We start from the raw sequence: 20655 nt of genomic DNA, 5'->3' as shown, positions 1-20655 counted from the left end.
AAGGACTTAACAAGCAATGCTAGTTCTATGGTCTAACAGAATGAATAAGCCAAGTACATATACCAGTCAGAAAAGTAGCATTTGAAATAAAACAATACAGCAAATTATTGCCCATTTTAGTGAAAGTCGACAGTTCAATAATACATTAGAAAACCCAAATAAGATTAAGATTGCTCTGGCACTGTAACTGACCAGTAATAAATAAATGAGGTATTTTAACATCCTTCTGCAACAATATACTTAAAAGACATAAACGGCACATGAATATTAGTATTCTGTGGCAGAACTGTAATTGCAGTGAAATGTCAGCTGCTTTTTTTTCCAGAAAGTGTTACTTGCCCATATTACTGATACTATGCTAAGCTTGTATAAACTGTAAGACCAAAACAAAAAGGATGTTTGTCTAACAAAATATTCTATACTTAAAAGTGAGATTTTAATGGTTTTTAGCAAGAATTTTTGTTAGTGTAATTTAAACATAATTTCTGGGCAACAATATGTAAATATCCATTATTGAAACTGACTGATTTTTATGAAGTGGAAAGAGAAAATACAGAATACAAAATACAAAATAGTATGTGTTATCATACTAGTTACTAACCACTAAGACTACTAAATCACATAAAAGTTATAATGGGAAAATTTACTGCCGTTACACTGAATGATTTTGTTGTTCCATTCAACTGCCTTACAAAACTAATGACATCTTAGTGCATGCTGACAAAAGTAATAACCCTCACCAATTCTTAGTAAATATTGCCAACCTGACAGTCTTGTTCAAATGAATGACATTAATATAAGTGAATAAATCCAATATTATGACCGAAGAGAACAGAGATTGTGAAAAAAATGAAGACTAAGATGAATACAACAGACAACTGAAGCTGAAAACCCTGTTTTATCCGTTATTAAAGAAATATTTCCACAGCTAATACCCATCTCATGCAAACCTTCGGTTCATTGTTTGTTCATGGAAAGTCAGATTTTTAGGTCCTGCTCTATTTCTTCTGAAAAACTTGTCCAGGTTCTTCAAAGAACCTATTTTCTGGGTATATGTCAAACATAAATTCTCCTTTAAATAATAATACAAGTATCTAAGATATCTTAAGATCTGAATTTGAAATCAGGCAACAATTGTTCGGTTGTTTTTAATTATTATTTTTTTAAATTAATAAGCAACAGTTGCTGTGGTTGAATTTTACTAGCATCCCTGGGACCACAGCTACCTTAGGAAACAAATGTACTGAATTTCCAAAGACAAAGAAAACATCCAATGGCCTTCCTGTACTTGTGCAGTAAGCTGATATCCTCTTTATTCCTAGAAGAATCAAAAATAACATTACTCCAAAATTCTTCACCATGTCCAACCAAGGAAACATTCTGTTTCCCCAATGAACAAATTTCCTCCCTAAGTACAACTGCAGCCTCTCCTTCTCTAACACAGTGAACATTGGAGCCCCTCAACAACCACGATGAAACCAGGAACATAAATATTTAATTCTTGACATCCCAAGTATACATCCTCATCACTAAATTGAAGAATTTACCTCTGTCTCTCATCACCTTTTCCTGGCACTACTACATGGCTAAATAATAACTGATCTGAGAAGAGCCTGACTGGACCAACCTAGACAAGCCATTTAGGCAAAACACAGAAGAGACAGATTAAAATCACTCTTCTAATCCACATGTATTTATATCATTTACATTTACTTTTTTATAGAAAGTGGAGTATCTTCAGAGCAGAATTCTCATTATAAATGGAACAGCCCTTCATTCCCAGGGGAGGGACTTGAACTTCAGTCTCTCATGCATCAGATAACTGCTTCTGTCAAAAATCAGTGTTTCCCACTAGAGAAAGTTTCAACAGAAAATTTCTATTTTAATGAGACAACAAATCTATGCAATATTTTTGTACTGTATTTACAGCACATTGCCAGCTTCTTTTGTTTTAAACATCTTTATTAATAAGTATTTAATTTAGCTTTTGTTACATTCTTACTGCTTTATTAGCAGACTTGTCTTTTCCATACTTGTTTTTCTAAAATAGATTTTGTCCTACCACATTTTTATGTATTTACATGTGTTTTTCACATTGTGTACAATTTTCTCCCTCCTTCTTTTCCTACAATCTGTTCTCTATCTAGTCGCTTATTTGTTCTCTTTGTTCATATTTTAACATCTCTTTTACACTACCAAGTTTGACTTTTCAAGTTAACACAATAATGTTACCTCTTCACATAAACCCTTACCAACTACTCAGAACACCTCTTACACAAAAGATCTAATCTGCACAACAGGGCTTGATATAAAACATGGAAGGACAACCATTACCAACAGGAATTGCACAGATGAAAAGAAAAACGCATTTCTAGCTACTTGAATTCTCACCAGGATATTTCTCTTTGAATCTTCTCTTTAAAATGTACAGCAGCCCCGTAAGACTAGAATTTTAAAATACAGAATTTTAAGCCTGTACACTGCTCTTTTGTTCCATACATGCGTGAAAAGTAGGGTTTCTTAATTCTGTTTTCCTCAAAAGTGTTGTATCAGAGAGTAATAGTTTCCACTCTTCCCTTAACTTCCTGTTTAGAAGTATCAGTTCATCCTGCTCAATCCACTGCTCACTGATAACCCCAGCTGTTGCAGGGATGCAACTGTTTTCAGTTTTTTCCAAGAAATGAACGGAAAAGAGAAGCATAGAGAAAAGCAGCAAAGAAAAAGTTGTGGGTTTTGGTCTACTTAGTGGGTGGTTTTTTGCTTATCTGAGTTTTTTCTAAGAAAAGCAGATATTTCTGAATTAGTTCCTGTACAGAAGACATTAAAGCACTGCTTTTGCAATTTTTAATTTTTATTTTTTATATTAAAACCTAATCTTCAGCAAATGTTTTAAGCTGGCTGCAGTGTCTGCATGTGCTGCAAAGTCACAACAGATCACTGGAATTTTCAAATCCTATGTATCATTATCCACTTCAAATTCATGTAAGTCTATTAGGAAAAAATCTATGTTCTCTTGTCATCAGCACTGATGCTTTGATAAGGTCTGCTGGTTTCATTCAAGAACAAGACCTCTCCTTAGAAGAAACACAGAAAGATCTAAGAAAATAATTCGTAACTTCAAATAATGTTGTACAAGGAGTTAGCACAATTTTCATTCAAGCTATTTATCATCTAAGCTAGTTATTTTCATTTCATAAGAGACAGAAGTGCCTAAATCAACTAGAGGACTGAACACCAGAAAACCCAGAAAAGGATATAATTTTTACTATTATTTTTGTTATATGGAATCCTTACACTCAGTCTACCATAATTTCCTGCATTCAGAAATGTAATTTTTATAATCTGTACCTGAAGCTGACATGATATCAGCATGTACCTATATGTATTCTCTTTCTAATGATTCTAAATACTTTCAGTGGTGTCCAACTTCCACAAAATATTGCCTTACCTAACCAGATACACAACTTATTCCCACTACAGTGATTACAGGATACAAAAAAATAGCAGCACATTTAATGACATAACTGAATTTAACACAATTGAATACAATCTTTCTTCATTTTGCATAAAAAAATCACTGTAAAATAGTATGTGTCCTAAACATGTAGTACATATATCAGAATTTTAAGATGCACAAAAAGGGACAGTGGGTTTTACAGTAGCTGGAATTACTGAACTAAAAAGAACTACAAATTTAAAAACCGTATTAGGAAAAAGCTCAAAACCCACAAAGTTTGATATACCAATGTTATCTAATGATTACATTTTTGTAAAAATATTTTCTCATCCAACAGTTGGGACTTTTTTCCTGCGTTAAAGAAGCATTCAAAATGCAGAGATAAATAATATGGTTTTAAGTATAACAACCATTTGAGAAAAGAGAGGCCTGATCTCTGTCATATGGGCACAAATCATTGCACAAAATAAATAAAAATAATGAAACAGCAAAAAGAAATATAACTCTCCTCTGCTAGAAATACACCCTTAAAAATTATCTGTTAAATTAGGGTTAGTACCCCAGTTTGAAATACTTGGTCTCTCATGTTACCCAAGACAGCAGCATCTCTAGGAAAGAACAAAAATGCAAGCACGTAAGCACTGCTACAAAAATTGAAGTAGCTACAGCTATTTGGGTGTCTTGGGAAAGGTTTTGGAACCTGCACTAAAGGTCCCATACTGGACCTACCATACACCTGTATTGCACTCAGTAATCCTGAAGTACTTTTTGTTCTGTCTCTGAATCTTGACTTAAAATGAATAAAAAACTTAATATTAGAAAAAGATAAGCCTCACTTTCACAGGGCTGGTTTTCTTTTTCTCACGTAGTGTAGTCTGGTGCTTTGATAGTGGGTAAAACAAACCAAAAATAACTTAACAGCCTAATGTTTTTATATGTTTTCTTTCTTTGCTTTATTGAAATAAAAAAGCGCCATTTTTTTTCCTGAATACTTTAAAGACAGCTGTAAAAATTAATTGTCTAGCGAAATATGAAACAGTAACAGTAGCAACACTTATATTTAGCGTAGAACATTAACTTGGCAAATACAATAGAAATAAAAAGTCTTGAATAGGCTCTTCTAATGTTTACTACATGAAGTTTCATTTAGGTAGCAGGATGCACAGGATGAATTACACCCGCAAAGTTCCAATGACAAAAACAAAACACCAACTGTCCACTGTCTCTCAAACAGACGTACCAAAACAGTGTCAACAAAATGTGAATGTCTTCTACTGTCAAATAATCAGAATGAATCAGTATTTAGTACAAATCTGAAAATGACTGTGCCTCTAATAAATTCAGTACAAGTCGAGTAAAAAAGATTGTTGTTATCATGAAAGCTCATGTTACCATTAGATTACAGCATCATTGAGCAACAATATGTACAAATTTAATGATATATAAAATGAAACAACCCAAATTGTACCAAATTTCTGTAGTGTTTTCTACTGCATTTCATCACCTGCTAATGGCTCTTGTCATACTATCTGCTGTATTAAACTACAGGGCAGTCCCAACACAACAAGCAACTAAATTTTTTTTACTGCAAGACAGGAACCTGGTTCCACTAGAAAAAAGTTCCAATAAAACCAAACAAGTATTCCCATCACAAATAAAATGATCACGCAGTAAAATACAGAACACAGATTAAAAAATTAAAACATCACAGGTTCACAGCTCTTCATACACTGGCACACAGGTGCACATCCATAACACACACAACCTTGCATCCATGCACTTTCACTTACCTCAATAGCTCTCTTTATATACGGTATCTGCGTCCCACTGTCCAGATCTTCATTAATTATGAGTCTCCTAGCCCACTGACCAGCTCTGACAACACCATTACCATGAATTAGGACCAACAGCTTGTCAGGATTTATTAATGCATCTTCACTCATAAAGATAAAGCTCTTTGGTTCAGTCTCAGTTGCATCAACCTGTAGTTACAGACAACATACATTTTAATGCATCCATAAAATTCTTTGAAAGAAAACCTGTAGCTTTAAAGTTATCTACCAAATTTATATAAAAGCATTCACCATTTAACAACTATCTCAATGCATTTGTGCCCAGTACTAAATAAAAATAAAGCAAAATATGCAACACAACTTTGAAACATATAAACATACCACATTTTAGAACAGCAATCCAAGGTGCATTTAAAATTAAGAAAAGGAGTAAGACAGGTCTTAAGCTTTGAAACATCAGTTGTTTATAGAAATTTACAGGAAAGAAAGAAGTCCATAAATGAGCAATCAGAGGTGGCGAGTGGGGGGGAGCAAATAATTTCTCACCTCTGATATGCCTGAAGCAACAATAAAATTCTTACATAATGCAAGAAAAAAATCCTGGAAAGTTCCAAATCAACCACCTCAACATAAATACTCAATAAGCCACGTAGGAAACAGTACTGTAAATTTGTCTGTTACAAATTTAATAGGATAGGTCTAATAAAATATAGAAATCCAATTTGGGTCTAAATAATAGCTTCATTAAAAGTCCTCCTGCACCAGGGTCAATGCTCAGATACTTTGGTGTAGGAGGAGACCAACAGCTAGCTTTGATATTCAGTAAATTGCAACCTAATACCACATTTTGTCTTTAAGAGAGTAAAGCAGCACTTTTTGTTCAATACACACTAAAGGTTTTACACTTGGTTTAGCAAGCCTACCTCAAGACAAAAGAACTGTCCTGGTGTAAATACCATGAGGGCAAAACAAATACATGTCTACTCGCTCTTCTCTTCCTACTATATGAATACATAGAAAAGAAAGAACAAAACAGGCAAATCTCCCCTTCCTACTATACTCCACACCCCTCCACGCCCATGGCCTAACTGTCCAGCTACTAGGAACGTGCTCTGCAACAGTGAAGAAAAACAAATCAGGTTATAATACCCATGTTGAGAAAAAAGGAACTGGCTGTTTGGATTATATTAATTTTTTCTCATATATGGGTATGTATTCTTAGCTACCCTTACCATAGGAAAAATTAAATCTGCATGCATCTTCAGACTTTTTAAATGTTCCTATCAAATATTTTTTTGAATTAAGTCAATGAGGCTACTTGAACAAAACAAATTTGTAAGTGAAAGAATAGTCATGTCTTTCTTCAGTATTTGCCATAGTACTGAAGACCATATTCCCCTGCTCTAAAATAAAGTAACATCTCATGCACCAGCAAATGTACTCATTTCCTCACACACTTTGTGCAAAAATAGAAAATATCATAAAGAGTATGTTCTACTGAAAAGACTGTGGCTACACTCAGATCATGCTGCTGCTTCTGGAGTAGCAGTATTGACACCTTAAAAGGTAAAACAGATTAGGTAAAAAGTCAGCCAACACTGAATCCCAGATAGTACTTGGCAAGGTATAACTGACTTTTACCCATAAACTGAATATTTACAACACTACAATTAAGGAAAAAAACGATATGAATTTTCATTTCAGATTAATTTGTAACTTAGCTGTAGCTTTTAGCACTTATAAACTAAAACTTTGTGTAGTATATAGGAAATACTAGCACTTAGTAATCATATGCACTAGAAGATATAACTAGCTCACACTTCTGCAAAGAAGTTAATTTTAAACAACTAAAAATATCTACCAAGATCATAAAAAAAATTATTTTGATTCTCTTCCCAAAATTAAACACATTTCGAGACTTTTGTCAAGCTAACTTACCTTCAAACAGTAGTAATTTATTAGATCCAGATTTCACTAAAGAATGCACATAAATGTCACTCCTATACACAACCTTACTTTACTGACAGATCAACGTAGAATACCATTTAATGCTGGACACACTGACGCCATATAAAATAATATGCATTTATTAGCCACTTTTTCTTCTGGACTCAAGGACACTGATTTCTGATCACGTAAATCTAAACTGAATAAATACAGGAAGATTTTTTTTTTTTTTTTTTAACATTTCAAATTCTTTAACATGTTTAATTTAACAATTTGATTCAACATTGCTGTTCACAGGTGAGAACAATCTTCCAGTAATCTGTAGCTAGGCATGTCAAACAGATCTAAATTACAATGATAATTTACTGTTTAAAACTACTGGTTAGTTTTCTTTTTCTTGGATTTTTTTCCCAATGCACAGTAATTCTGTAAAGTTTATGAATGTAGACAGCTATGGTGAGATCTCTCTAGCTATTATGACATTCTTAAGGTTTTCAAACAGTGAATTTCTTTTTTCCATATGACATCTGTCTCTAATGAGTTATCACCTAATACAGTAGTAGCAGTCTATAAAGTATTTCAGCAGCACACTAGTCAGTATTTTGCACAGCTGCTATCAATATATTAAATGTAGTTAAAATCAAACTACACTTGAAATCTATTCTTACTGACATCCTTGCTACCACATCAACAATTAGCCATTACTAACCCAAGATGTATGATATCTGACTAGGTTCCAGGAATTTTTTATTTGGTGTATTGGAGGTTTTCAGGTTTAAAATTAAATGTTAAAAAGGGGAAAAAAAATCCACTAGTATTTTTCTTATTATTTTTCTTACTAAGTATTTTTCTTATTTCAGTTAAGAAACACGACAACAATCATGAGCCTAGAGCCTACAAAGTGAAAACAGGTATAAACTGTAATTGGAGGAAAGAACGTGGCAAATAAGTGGAATTGAAACTGAAAAGACTCAGAAAGCATTGTGAGAATTTTAAGTAGCTGGGGGAGAGAGAAAATTGCTCATTTGCGTCCCTAGATGAAAAGTCTTCTTTTATATGTTTCAACATAAACCTCACTAACTCACTTAGGTTACAGTCTTCACAATACTGAAAATCCTGATTTAGAATTTTTTAATCAAAAATGTAAAACCGAGAACCGCTGATCAATATCACAGGCAGCTAATCAACATTTGACTATTACCACAACTAACTTAACAAACCAAAAATTGGTGGAAATTTTACGAACAAATATTAACTTCACTTAGGTAACAAAACTGGCAAAAGGAACATTACAGACCATTGTTGATCAAAGAAAAATAGTTCCTGGATGAACTTTAACCTATTGAAGTGAAAGAGGAAAGCATTGATAACTTAGAAGATTCTGCAAAGTGAGGCATTTAAGTGCCATTGTCAATTAAACATGTGTCCTGGTTTCAGCCAGGACAGAGTTCATTTCTTCTCAGTAGCTGAGTGCTGTGTTTTGGCTTCAGAACAAGAATGGTGTTGATAACACACTGATATCTTGGGGTTTTGCTAAGTTGTGTTTAACCAAAGTCAAGGACTTTTGTTTCCTTGTCTCATGCTCCACCAGTGAGAAGGTAGGCAAAATAAACTCAGAGGGAGCATGGCTGGGACAGGCGACCTGAAGTGACCAAAGGAATATTCCACACCCCAGAACATCATGACCAGGATATAAACTGGGGGGAGTTACCCAGAAGCATGGCTGATCTGGGTTCAGGAATCGGGGGTCTAGCATCTGCCAGTGAGTGGTGAGCAAATGCATCGCACATCACTTGTTTTTTGTCTTATTATTATCATTTATCATTATCACTCTATTTTACTTCACTTTAGGTTATGAGATAAAACTCTTTTTATCTCAGCTAACAAGTTTTACTTGGATTCTCCTCCCCATTCCACTGGTGCTGGGGGAGGTAAAAGGGGGTTCGAGCAAGCAGCTGCATGGTGCTTAATTTCCAGCTAGGCTTAAACCACTAAAACATGTTACTAATTATTTAAACTTCCATCTCAAGCTTCCCCAGAAGCTGTTAAAGAAGCAGTTAATTCAGAGGCACACTCTATTTGTTCTCAACAGCTAAAGAAGAGCAAAGATCAATCACTGATTATGCCACTAAAACTAGAGAAATATAAATACTTCATCTGGCTAAAAAAATTGCAGTCTTCTTTTTATTCCTAACATAATCTTCAATGGAGCCAAAATGAAACTCTGAAAGTAGCAACTGAATGGCCTCTCCCTGAATATGAGACTCTTCATCAAAAATTTCAAGTCCAGTAGTGTATGTTGAACATTATTAGAAGTATAGTGCTTTACAGTAACAATAATGCAATGTGGATCTTGGCCTCCCTGCGTAAGAAAAAAATGTTCAGAATTGTTCAGTCAAAGATGCTGGCATAATAAATTAATTGGCAAGCTCTCCTGATCTGCCAACTGATCTTATTTTCATATCTGAAAAGAAATTAATGAATTTTTGTATCCAAAACTGAAGTGGCCACCTAGGAAAGCAAAACGAAGACAGCAAGTTGGACTTTACACACAAGGTTGAAATTAAGGAAGATGAGAGAACGTGAAACGCCATCATGCTAAATGTTTGAAGCACATCATTTCCATTCCCTACTAAAATCATGCTGAACTAAAGCACACCTCACCTAACACAGTCCCGAAACACATTTCAAATATTCAAAAATCACTGCACTGCCAACTTCATTACCAGCTGACAGAAAAAGGAAAGCCAAAACACCAACTTTCTGATCACCTGTGACTAGGTTAAAAGAAAAAAAGTTTTTGTATTCATCCCTAAAATATCCATATAAAAAGGCTTTACATATATATATATATTTACATATATATAAGCCATCTTGGTCAATTGAAGGTGTAAGGTCCCGTTTCTGGCAACTGGCAGATTGCATAGTGTCATAGGTTAGCAAGCATAGTCCCGGAAGGGATGTCCTTGCTAAGGGGTGCTTACAGTTTCCTCTGGGACCTGACAGAACCTATCAGCTGGCCAGCTTGAATATGGACAATTCTCTAAGCCACTTAAAGTTGTGAACACCTCTGTGATGCACACTTGAGAATAGACAAACTCCCCCCCAAGCTCTCTCTCATTTCCGGCGCTGGCACAGGTGGCTGCGGGCCCCGTGTGGGGGCCAGCGGGCCCAGCCCAGGCCCTGCTTGGGCCAGGCCGGGCCGGGCCACGGCCATCCTGGAGCCATGGACCTGTTCCAGCCGTGGAACCCCCCCCACTGCCTTGCCGTGGGCAGCCGGAGCGGCTCAGCTCTCCCCCCTCTCCACTGCGATAAGAAAAATTCAACATTCCAGCTGCAAAGCTGCAAGGCCGAGGTGAGATTAACCCTTTTACTGCTGTGAAGAGCTGAAAACCTGAGGGAAGAGAGAGAGGAGATGCTTAAAGCTGAAACTCTGTTGTGAAGCTATGATATATCAGAGTATCCCGTTGTAATTTCATGAAGATATGGGGGTGTTCAGCTCGTAAGCAAAAGCACCTGCGCTGAGATAGGCAGATGCTGACGCAGCTGTAATTTCATGAGAAGTTTGGACAGGGAGAGATGAACCAGATGAGGACTTTTGCTCCAAACGGGAAAGGAGAAAACCTCAGTTCCTATAGAGATGCTCCCAGAGATAGTCCTAACGATGAAGATGATGAAGACCCTTTGCTCCCAGGGAAGGAGAAGGGCCTCTGTTCTTGTTTCTGAACGGCTCAACCTTAAAATAGTACCCCAAAAAACTTCAAGAGTGGACCCTCGAAAGCAGTTGCGGGAAAAGCTGCAAGTCGGGGGAAAGGACTCACACGCAGGCAGAGAGACTCCTCTTCCTAAATGGACTGAACAATATTTGGAAGTGGGCGGCTGTCTCGTTGTGATAATGTTTTCATAGCATGAGTAAGAAGAGACTTCTCTTTCTAAATGGACTGAACAAGGTTATTATGGAAGTGGTAAACAGACTGAACATCTTAAGGGTTGTCTTTTTACATTGTCAGTAGGAGAAGGGAGGAAGGTGCGGGGAGGAGGAGAGTTCTGAAGGTGGTATAATTTTTTTTTTCTTCCCTCTTTTAGGTCTGTTAATAAACTTCTTTATATTCTTTCAAGTTTGGTGCCTGCTTTGCATTTCTCCTACTTCTTATCTCACAGCAGATAAACAGTAATGAGTATTTTGGACCAAACCACTACACATAGGGAAACAGTAACAAAACAGAGTTATAGAATGATTCTTGCCTGGTTTTGACAGCCAGTAACTTTGGAACCTTGCAAGCCAGAGTTTACATAACTGGGCAGGCATGTACAATAGTTCAAGGCACCTATCCCACCTTAATATCATCAAATGGGTTTTTTGTATGCATTTATACCTCTCTCCTTGATAGTACTCTGTGGCAATGAGTTCCACAATATAATTGGGACATATATGAAATAATACTGTCTCTTCCAGTAGAGATCTCCTGCCAGATAATTTAAACTTGATGCCCCTTAGGTTCTCTATTATGAAAAAAGCAAAAACCCATTCCCTATTCATCTTCTCTTCACCTTTCATGATTTTATAGATTTGTCATATTCCTTCCTCAGTCATCTATTTTCCAAGCTGAAGAACCTTTGTTTAATCTTTCTTTGTCTGAAAAGCATTTCATGCCTGTGATCATCCTTGCAACCCTCCTCTGTATTTTTTTTTTAATTCTTCATATCCTTTTTGATATGGTATCCAGACTTCATGCAGTGTTTAACATGAAGGCCCACATAATGAGTGGAATGACGATGTTTTTCTGTTTTGTTCTCGATACCTCATAATTCCTAATATCCTATTTGCTTTGAGGGTTTTTGACTGCCATTGAGCACTCACTGATGTTCTCAGAGAACTACTCACAATCACTCCAAGCTCTTTCCTGAGTTGTAATAGCTCATGTAGAGGCCACTGTTGTATTTACAGAGTGAGTCATCTTCCCCATAATTTTATATTTACCAGAACTGAATCTCCTGTCATTTAATCATCCAGTTATTCAGCATCAAGAAATAATTCCCCAACTCATCATAATCAACTTTAGGTTTAACTATCCCAAATAATTTTAGAAGAAAACATGAAAAAATTGTATTAATTACTTTTCTTCTTTTGTTTACAACTATCTCAGGCCTTAATAGCATTTTGCTGGTAACAGATTATTTCATCTGTAGAATACTAACACCTTTCTCCCTTTTTAACCAATTAACTCTAAAGGGGACTTCCTTCTTAAAAGCATTTGTTAAGTTTGTTGACAGTTCATTGGAAATACAGGTACTCTTTTACTGACAAGATTTTTCTTCTTCATGTGATCTCTGACTCCTGCAATGAATTCTGGTAGGTTTTTTTTAAAAATAAACTTGTACTCATTTCCCCCAATACATTATTGTTATTATTAGCTGATTTCAGCAGTAAGTTACATACAAATTGGCTGTTCTGCAGCTTCCTGTTTGACTTCTTATAGAACCCTACATTTTAAAAAAATCTCATCCTGGAATTTGTTTATTGTACAATATATTAACTTTTCCTAAGGTCTCCTCCATTCATATGACAAATTTCAGACAGTTGCTCAGAATTATAGCCTGTTTAAAAAAAAAAAAAAAAGCATGTGGAAATTGGACAATTAATATTGAAAATTATGATATTAGTTTTTCTTATTTGACCTGGGTGTTCATTTTAACTGCAGTTCATCTATTTGCCTTATCAGTTCTCTCTTATTATTAGACTTTACAACTCTAACAAACTGCTCAAATTTGGTTTTTGTGATCTTACTGTGATTTTATATGTAACTTGCCAACATTTATATTATTATATACTTCTATTCTCGCCCTAGAAGTTGTCTTATACTTTTATTAGTCTCCTTTACTAGTCTAAACTAGAGGGTTTTGTGTTGTTACTTGGGGGTCTGTCACTGGTGATTTAAACCTAGCTTTCGCACAGCTTTAATTTTTCAGCTTCTACATACATAGTATCAATTTTTCATTTCTGTATGTGCCTTCATAACCTATTTTTGACTGTGGTGAGGGCTCGCTACGCATAACAGCCATTCCTGAAGAACGGTGCTCATACCTTGCGTGAATTTTTCCACAATGCTCACAATTAGAAATCTGCATATTTTGTGAGTTCTTACTTTGCTCCAAAATGCAATTAAATTATGACATTTCACAGAAGTTGGAAGTCATACATTTGAGAATAGCTTAAATGTATTACTGAACAACTGTATTCATGCTCACTACACAATTTCTAAGTACGAGTAAACAGAGATTAATCCAAAAGTGGTAGCTAGCCAGGGCCATTCCTCTTCCAAGCCAAGAAACCCAAACCTTAGAGCCAGGCAGAAGAATCACCGCAAGTGTGACATAGGTGATGAAGGTGCTGTAATATTCATCCCAAGTTACTTCATCTTCATGTTTTGGAGCTAATTGATCAGCCTTAGCACTGCATTACTTAAATGAATATTCCTTTTTAGGAATCAAAGGAAGTCCTATAGCCTTAAAATCTGGGCACTTTGAAGTTTATAAATGACAGCTTCATGGTTTCACAGACAAAGTGTGACATGGCTTGAGAAGTCTTTTGATGCATTATCTGTCTGGAAGTAATTCTTCAACCAAAACTTCACCAGCAAAGAAAATTAGCAAAGAAGCTGGAGATCACAGCTAGCACTGCACCAGGCAGACCATCATGATGAAACTGATACTATGTCTGAGTACACAGAACAATTTGAAGTGGGGAAATGCTTTCTCAGTCTTGGTTCTCCAGGCACTGGTGCAACCAGCAGGCTGCGAGTATGGAGGAGAACTGCTGCTTGCCCTTTGACTTCTCTGTGAACCTCAAAGCTCAGCTCCTTCTGCCATGACCAGGAGACACTGAAAAAGCCCTTCTAGGAAACTGTTAGTAGTTTGGGCAGGTCATCAAAACATTCCCTAAGCAACACTCAGAGAATGGAAATGGGAATGGTGAAATGTTACAGAACTGTTAAAGCAAGACCTTTTCCTTCCTTACCCTAAACAGGTTTTCCTTGACTGACTAGGAGGGCTCAGCGGAGAACAACAGTAATTCAAAAGATTTCAAAGAGCATAGGAATCCTTCATAATGATGGAAAACTTACACAGTGCTGTCACACTCCAGTCTCCCCTGCACTCTCCAGTATAGAATATAAAAATACCTGAACATCATCATATCACATCACAGGTATTTATAAACACTCTGATATGTGGGGGAGCACTTCACCTCTTCCAAGGGTTGATCGAATATTTTCACTAAGCAACATAACCACTTTATATTACATAAATATTACAAATTACTGAAAAAGTGTTTTTTAAAAAATTACTTGGAATAGTTTACTGATACTCAATGTGAGTGTAGTCCTCTGCCTGCAAAGACATTTCTGTTCTGTACATCCAGCTGTAGACATCTCAAAATATCCACAAATACTTTTCAGAAAGCTTATGGCTCTCCTATTAAAAGCCCCATATTTTGAAAATTCTGGTATCTGGCAAGATAAGGAAGGCTCAGTTGGAGAAATGAAACACATGAGAAGTGAGGTGGAACCACATCTCCAGATGCATACACATGCAAAATTCGAAGGCAATGCCCTGCACAGAGCCCTGGCACACCTTGTCTTTATATGAATATTGGATCACAGGCTATGCCGGCTACAGATTCAAAAAAACAACGCCTTTGGAAAAAAAAATTATACTTACTGGAAGAGTTACTTTCTTCAAGTGGCAATCCTTCTGCAGTAGTTCATAAATGTATTTAGTAATGATCTGAAAAAAAAGAAAAAAATATAAATGCCACCAGATACTGAAACACTTACAATAATGACATATGCAGGCAGACAATTTAAAGGCTAATTGGTTAAACTTCTAAGCACTTGTGTATGTTTTGCCACTTTTCTGAATCCTTTACTATATAACTAATTATAGAACTTAGAGCTTTAGACAAAAAATTCTCTCTGTTACACAGGAAAGACTTCTTTCCAGTAAAATGGAATGGTAACTGTACCTATGAATCCATTTTGCACTGCTGTGCAAATAATCAGGTGAATAATAACCTTAAAACCAAGGTTTATAATCAATTAATATATACTCAGAAGTAGAAGAAAGGCTCTCCTTCTAAAGATATACTTTTAAAGCATTTTTTTTACTAGCAGATTTCAGGAATTCTCTCCCCTCCAGGTTCACTTCATGATTTACGTGGAGAGCAGATCTGTAGCCAGCCACAGCTAAGTTGCCTTGCCATTTCTGCTCACTGAACAGGGGAGGTGTGGGTCAAAGGTTCCTAAATAGAAGAAAACCCCATACAGATTCCCCACTATGGGGCAAGCTTGTATCTCTTTTCTCCATGTAGGAATAAAATTGAAATTTCATACCCAAAACAAAAGGTATCATTTCAGAAAGCAAGCGAAGGAAAAAAAAAAAACCCAAACAAAACCAAAACCAAACAAAACCAAAACACAAAACCAAAACAAAACCCACCAGAAAACAAAACAAAAAAACCAATAAAACCCACAAAAATCAACCTAGTTGCAACAAAAGACTTGCCATCTCAAATGTAACAAAAAAAAAAAACCTGTTCACATTTCAAAGTCTTGCCTACTGTCTAGGGATGTTTTTTTTTTTTTGTCCTTACATATTCTAAGAAAAATGGAGATGTAGATGTAAAAACTTTGTAACTATTATTAACTTATGAATTAAACTGAGGAACAAACTGGGACTTCGTCCATTTGAGCCTGTAAAAATGGTTTGGAAGCTAGTGACTGGATTTGAATGGCTACAAGAGTCTGGATTTGAATGGCTACAAGAGTTTGAAAAGAAAAAAAAAGGCAAATTAGAGAGGTTAAAAAAAAGAACTCATTAAGAGGCTGAAATGATGCTTGCCTTCTCTTTAAAGCTTGGAGTGTATTTAAATTCCAGACAGGACAAGATCTAAGTCTCAGAATATTAATCCAAGAATATCTGGGTACAAACCCAGACAGTGTTCTTTAGTCCATCCCCTCAAGGCCACAATTATACCCATCTGAACCCACAGTATATTAAGCCCCAACAGAAACATCACTGTAACAAAGGTCTCAAGTGATGGCATCTTAGCAACACACTGTGATCCAAGCAAGTAGGAGCCAGAGTATCATAAACTTCAAATTTAATTTTCCAAATGCACAATTATGAAAAAAAGTTTGAATGAAGTCCAAAAGTTTTTATTATGTAAATGTGAGGAAACACAATATGCAAATGTTTGGAACACATATGAACAAACTGGAGGTGCTGATGAAAGCTAATTAAAAATGTTGGTATATGCCCCTCCCCTCCTTTCACTAAAACCCCAAATCTTTATTAGGATTATAAGAATTTTTTGTGATCCTGATCAAATACATTTATTGACAGAATTATGTTCAAAAACCTTTATGGCTTACAGAAAATCAGTCTTTCTGAACATTATTATCTACACAGAAACTGCATTTGGAGAAGGAATTCAGCTGCGAGTGATGAGTTGATTTAAGACATGTTTATCCCCAAAGCAGTATGCTAGGAACATGCATACAGTGTTATTTTACCTTCAGGGGCAAACTTTTTATGGTTCACCGAAATTGACTGCAGTGTAACACCAACAAGTAAAGCAGTTAAGTTCCTTCAGTCTCAAATGCTAATGTTGTACAGACATTAAAGTAAATATAATGATAATATGGCCTACAACATAGAAATTTTGTTTTTAACTCTCAATTCAGGCATCTACACACTGTCAAAATGACTAAAGTAACACTTGGAAAAGAAAAAAATTACTCTGCAGAAAATATATTTTACACACTACTTGTAAAATTCCACCCTTTTTGCAGCTATTTGTATCTATTTCTTCTATTCTTTCTCATTTATTTAGACTGTGTGTCTTCGGAGCAGAAATAAACCTCTACTCATTTCTTCCACAGCTGTCTCAAGGGGGTCTCATTCTAACTGACTCTTTATGCCCTACTCTAAGATAATAAATAGCAATACAGCCTTAAAAATGGGACTGTTGAATCAGTAGAGCACTCTGGTGTGGCGAAGACTTAACCTAATGAATGCTTTCAATAAACAAACATAAAGAAAGATAGAGGAGGTTGGAGGCTCACAAGCGAAGTCTGAGATGATCATCCTCAGACAGCCCAGCACCTGGATGGCCTGCACTGCCCAGAGATTTCAGGAAAAAATGCCATAAAAAACAGCCCTCAAACAAAAAAAACCCTAAAACTGCCCCAGTGTGTGTATATATATATATATATACATATGTATGTAGCTACAGAAGTGGTTGAGGGGTTTTTTGCAATAGATCCACATGTTTAGGGATATCCTAGCATGGTATACTACCAGTTTTAAATTATGGAAAGTGATACACAAGATTTTTTGAAGTGCCATCCAAGTCCAAAATTTTCCAGATTTGAAAACATCACTAATGGCCAGATTTCCTGCACTTATCAGAGATGTGTCTGGAAAACTTGAAAAAATCCTGTCCTGCCTAGGAAAATCTAGCAAAATTCTGCCCTATCTAGGAATATGGCTGCAAGTACTGAAAATGCTACACATCCAACACTACTTTTGGATTTTTATGCTTTTAATGACTTATTCTGATTTTATGGCTAATGAGTAATTAAAAAAAATTAATTATAAAAATATCTTTCCTACAGGTAGCAAAAAGAAAAGGAAACTGTGATATTGTTTATATAGAACTAGTTAGACTTAATATTTTGAATCTATACAATTTATATAGCCACAGCTTCTCTAAGTAGCAATATTAGCTTGTGCATGCTGGTGTTCTATACTTAAGATGTGAAAACTGTTGTAGAAAGTACTGTAGAATGTTGTGAAGTGTCCTGAGACTTCTTGCATGAGAAGGTGGTTCTGGTTACACTCTACAAACTCTCCTGGACTAATTATCAGTCACACAGCTGCTCATCACTGCAGGTATATAGTGACAAAGGCTGATCAATTCAGTCCTGCACCAATAAATCATCTCACCTATCAAGCAACAAATTGTTCAGATCCAGACATTCTCAATGTAACACTTACTAGAGAGCCCTACTCACGTTAGTCATACTAACCTGGGATATTTGCACTTTTTCTAAGGCTCTTGAAACTCATGCCAAAACTGTATATAAGCAGTATACTGCATGGTAATTCAAGTGGCTGGAGAGCAGGCATCACTGTGTCCAAGATGGGAAAGGAAAAACAACCAACAGTAAGACCTGCCCACAGTGTATGAAATTAATTGCCTGATAAATGGAGAAGAAACTGGCAGTTCTGTAATTCTTGTATGAGATACGGGAAACTTCCACCTCATATTAGAGTATTCCTGCACCTCATTCACTCCTAAGTGCTGTCTATCAGGAAAACACATCCTAAATAAGACAAATATCTGAACTTAGAACTATCAAGGTGTTCTTATTGACTGTTGGGAGAACTGGAGGAAAAAAAAACCAAAACACAAATCCCTAAAAATTCCATGCCTCCCATGACCTATTCTGATAGCAAGAGAGAAATCCTCTCCAGCCATGGAAAGCCTAACATTTCAATCACCCAAAAAAGGCTGCATTCAAATTGTGTGGTAGAGAAAACTTTCTTCCCAGAACAAAGCAGTCTTCTCTGGTAGGAAACTACATTGCTTATACTTTAAATTGCTCTCATTGAGCAGAGGAGCCTGAGTTCTGCTTTCCCTAAGCCTGAGAAACTTCTGCCCTAAATGAAATCACAGCTATTTTAATTGTGTTGCACTAAAAAAATTCCCATAATGAAGGCAAGCTGATGAGAGCAGGGACCACAGCTGAGTAGAACACATCCTGAGCAGTAAAACCAAGTAGGTTATCCTGGGTATATTAAAAGCACAAGTATCTAATCTCTGCTACCATTTCTTTGTTTTAGTTTTCCTTCATCTATGGTGCACAAGGTTGAGAGCCTTAATACGCATGGTTCAGGAGTGGAACTAAACTTAGTGCTCACCACTGCCCTTCTGAGGAGCTTAAAATAAGTCAGTCTCGACTGATGTTGGATATAACAGAGAATACCTCCAAAAACACCTTTTCAAAGTGTTAGTGGTCTCAAATATGTAATCTGCAAAGTTCAATAGCCTAATGGATAACTGGGGGATAGAGCTATGTTGTGACCAGTAATCCTTCACATGGATCCAGAAAACAGGTTTTTTTAATCACAGAAAAATTAAACGTAATGACTTGGACAGACAGCAAAAAGAACAGAGAAAAGCACTTTATCTTACAACAGACCTTTGTTTTACCCTTGCATTGCTAAATATTCTGCACCATGACAGCAAGACTATAATGCTGCATACAGTCTGCAGAGCAAAACTTAAACTCCAAGTGGAAACATAGACCTGGTACACACAAGTGTAGTACACGTTAATTGGTAAGGTCCTGGCTTCCTACAACACGTGTTCTTTTAAGACTCTATTGTTCATATAGAGGACTTTCTTATGGACTGTTTCCAATAATCAAAAAGCATAGAAAAATTTTGTTAGCAGCCTAATTTGTGAAATCTTTGCAATACAGCATCCTGAAGCTACATGATCAAAAGATCGGAACCTGCATAGACCTACGTGAAAACAGAAATTAAAGACCAAGAGCCAGTGACACCAACACATTTAAAGTTACAAAGACCATGAAGGTATTGAATTCTAAATACGATTATAAGTGGAGACAAATACCAAAGAGGCACTTCAATACACTAAGTAGTGGAGGTCTTTAAACAGAGTCTGGAAAAGAATACTGAAAAAAGAAATCCCACAAAGCAAGGAGGCAATTCCAAAATAGCTCAGTTTATAATAATAACTCCTCCATTTTAAGTCTGTAAGACATGGAAAAAAGCCTTGTATCACATTCTGAAAACATCAAAAAAACAGCACGGCATACATGAGGAAGAGCAAAATTGCAGCTGACCCACTAGTGAACTTTTCCACAAGAGAGATTGCCAGGTATACAGACAACAGATCACAACTCAGTGACTTGATTAATAACATCTACATCTTAATCCAGAGGAGCTGCTTCAGTACATACCATACCAAAACCCATGCTGGGACTCAGTGAAGTGCACTGAGCTTTGCCCATCAAGTTCCCCTGCTATGCTGTGCTTTACAACCCAAGTCCTCTGAATTCTCTTCTTCCCCCCCCCCAAATGTGCTCCCACTTTCAAAACCAAGCATGAGTACCCACCAGAAGATTACATATACAAATAGAACAAGCCTGCTGCAGAGGGAAAAATAAGAAAAAAGACAAAGTAAATTACTTGAACTTGCAAAATGTTTTCTTGAGTGAATTCTCAGCTAAAAATATACTAAAAAATTGGCATCATTCTGGGTCATTTGTGGCCTTTCACTTCTAACCTGGCATCTATCAGGTGTCACTGGAAATCATTACCATGCAACCAACAGTCATGGATTCATGACAGATGTGAGGAACCCTC

The 20655-nt window shown here is 36.2% G+C and overlaps 1 protein-coding gene across 2 annotated transcripts in view; it reads right to left on the bottom strand.

Moving 5' to 3' along the window:
* Positions 1-20655, bottom strand: part of ARB2A (ARB2 cotranscriptional regulator A) — a 264440-nt gene that overhangs the window by 192515 nt on the left and 51270 nt on the right. For both annotated transcript variants that reach the window (XM_082301823.1, XM_082301824.1), the window contains 2 exons: positions 14917-14982; positions 5248-5439 (listed from right to left, as the gene is read on the bottom strand). In XM_082301823.1, coding sequence (XP_082157949.1) covers positions 5248-5439; positions 14917-14982 — 258 coding nt within the window. The remainder of the gene's footprint in view (positions 1-5247; positions 5440-14916; positions 14983-20655) is intronic.

The sequence above is a fragment of the Coloeus monedula genome (assembly GCF_965178545.1).
Source record: "Coloeus monedula genome assembly, chromosome: Z".
NCBI classification, from domain to species: Eukaryota; Metazoa; Chordata; class Aves; order Passeriformes; family Corvidae; genus Coloeus; species Coloeus monedula.
The sequence above is the reverse complement of the archived record's forward strand: the minus strand, read 5'-3'. Positions and strand labels throughout refer to the sequence as shown.